The sequence below is a fragment of the Eurytemora carolleeae genome, unplaced genomic scaffold (genome assembly GCF_000591075.1).
Source record: "Eurytemora carolleeae unplaced genomic scaffold, Eaff_2.0 scaffold2878, whole genome shotgun sequence".
In the NCBI taxonomy this organism is placed as follows: domain Eukaryota; kingdom Metazoa; phylum Arthropoda; class Copepoda; order Calanoida; family Temoridae; genus Eurytemora; species Eurytemora carolleeae.
In genome coordinates, this window is record NW_019398796.1 from 1,923 (window position 1) to 4,105 (window position 2,183).

At 29.1% G+C, this 2,183-nt stretch overlaps 1 protein-coding gene across 1 annotated transcript; it reads right to left on the bottom strand.

The window, feature by feature from the left end:
- Positions 1 to 511: 511 nt before the first annotated feature.
- LOC111717644 (nucleobindin-2) lies at positions 512 to 2,034 on the bottom strand (the record flags this gene model as incomplete). The annotated part of the gene is given in 3 exon segments (XM_023493138.1): positions 512 to 613; positions 1,250 to 1,314; positions 1,862 to 2,034. Coding segments are annotated over 3 exon segments (257 nt in total), but the record flags the coding sequence as incomplete, so codon positions are not given.
- Between the last annotated feature and the right edge of the window lie 149 nt (positions 2,035 to 2,183).

Here is a 2,183-nt window from a genome sequence, read left to right on the forward strand (position 1 = left end):
GGGGGGTCAAAAAGAACATGAAAAAAATTATTAAAATTTTCTTTATTTTCAGTAATTCCTTTGACTTGATTTTAACTAATAAAGGAACTGACTTTTTGCCACAAACTCTAATTATCTAACCCCATGTCGTAGAACTTTTATATTTTATACAATTATTTCTGCTAGATAAAAAACACTATGACTAAGATATCAAAGGTTTACACAATTAGGTTGCAAAGATATATGAATTAGAAAATTTTAAATTCCCAGCAAGAATGAACAACTCCCCAAGACCCTCAATTTTCCCAAAAATATCAAATTTCATCAAATATCTTGGAATATAAGATATAACCATTAAAATGTTTGGGTATCCTGCTCCCCGTCCCCCTTTTCAGGCGTGTAATCTGTTATCCCCCACGTTTTTAAGTAGTCTTGTGTCAAGTCAAAAAAAAAGACTTGCCCCCCCCTGCCCCATTTTAGCCTGTTCATCTCCATTTTTATCCTCAATGAAACTTGAATATTTTTAAATTACTTTATTTTGTTTTGTATTCTTGCTTGAATTTTCTCTATTTTCTCCGGAGAAACCTCCTTCGCTAATTCTTCCTCCAAATAATATCTGTTCATCATCAAAAACCTAGAATCAGTACAATATTTACAAAATTTACAATATTTACCGTCTTTTTTTTAACATTGCTGACCCATTATTCTCTTAACAGAGGAAGGTTATGTTACTTAACGTCCCTTGGGACAATTGAGTAAAATAATCACCCAGTATGAAAATTGTTCATGAACAAATTCGTGCATTTTCATTTCTAAAGATAAAATTGTGCACTTTCGGGAATTTAAAATCCCTTAACTTCCCTGTACATTAGTTGTAAATAATCATAAAAGATATGACCGATTCACAACAGTACCCGTAACATTTTTTTCTGATTAAGAATATGGAAGAATATAACCGTCGTTCTGGGTTTGATTTTCTCTTACTTTTGAAGAAACCACAATGAAAATAATCAGCTTTAAAAAAAAAATGGAAATCTTATTCATAAAACGTTTAAGGACACCGTCGCGTCGTGAATCGGACCTGACACTCCTTCAATTAAAAATCAAAAGTTACATAATTAAATGTATAAAAACAATTTTTAAGTAGCTATTTGAAAAAAAAGATGATCCCTAACATTATTTATAAAGAAAATTGTTTAAAGAATGTTTAAAGATACGTATAGTGTAAATAAACTAAACAATGGAAATAATATTTAATTTAAGAAAAAACCTTTTAAAATCTTTATATTTTATTTCCTCTTCTTGGAGATGAAGATTTATGATCGAACCATTTCTCTGCATTCATGGTTTACAAACAAATATTAAGAGGATTTCGTTTTTGTTTTTAGAAGATTTTCAAAACATAAATCTATTTGTAAATTTAGCTTGGGTGTCTGCAGACATGTTTTCAGTTCATTTTGAAATCCCTAAATCAACCTGATGGTGTAAAGCTTTCATACTTCAACTTAGATTGTTAAATTTAACAGAATGCATAGGTTGAACTTGCACAGGTCTACGATATTGGCTTGCAGAGATACAGAAATAAGAAAATCAGAGCTTTAGAAAAAAAACTCAATTTCTTTAAATGTAATTTTTTTTATTTGCAAGAACACTTGCTCTCGGAGAAAATTAATATTCAGAGAAAAAAAAACAATATTGTCATGCATTGATCATAAAACTGGGAGAGATGGACATTTTTCAAACAGTCCTTTTATAAAAAGCCTTTTTTAATTATAACTTATTTTTGAACATCCTTGCAAAAAAAAGTTTTTTTTCAACATGTTCTACTCACATTTCTGAAAATCAAACTTAAGTATTTTTTATGCATTTGTTCCATGAATTCCTGAACATGAGTTGAATTGACAAAATATCCATTTAACTGCGGGACATCTGTATAGTTGTAGTTGGTGGGTAGTTTACCATCAACTATCATCTGCCTAGAAGAACAAAACCTAACCTAATCTCTAAAACTAATTTAATCTCTAAACCTAACTTAATCTTTAAAACTAATTTAATCTCTAAACCTAACTTAATCTCTAAAACTAATTTATTCTCTAAACCTAACCTAATCTCTAAAAACTAATGTAATCTCTAAATCTAACTTAATCTTTAAAACTAATTCAATCTCTAAACCTAACATAATCTCTAAAACTAATTTAATCTCT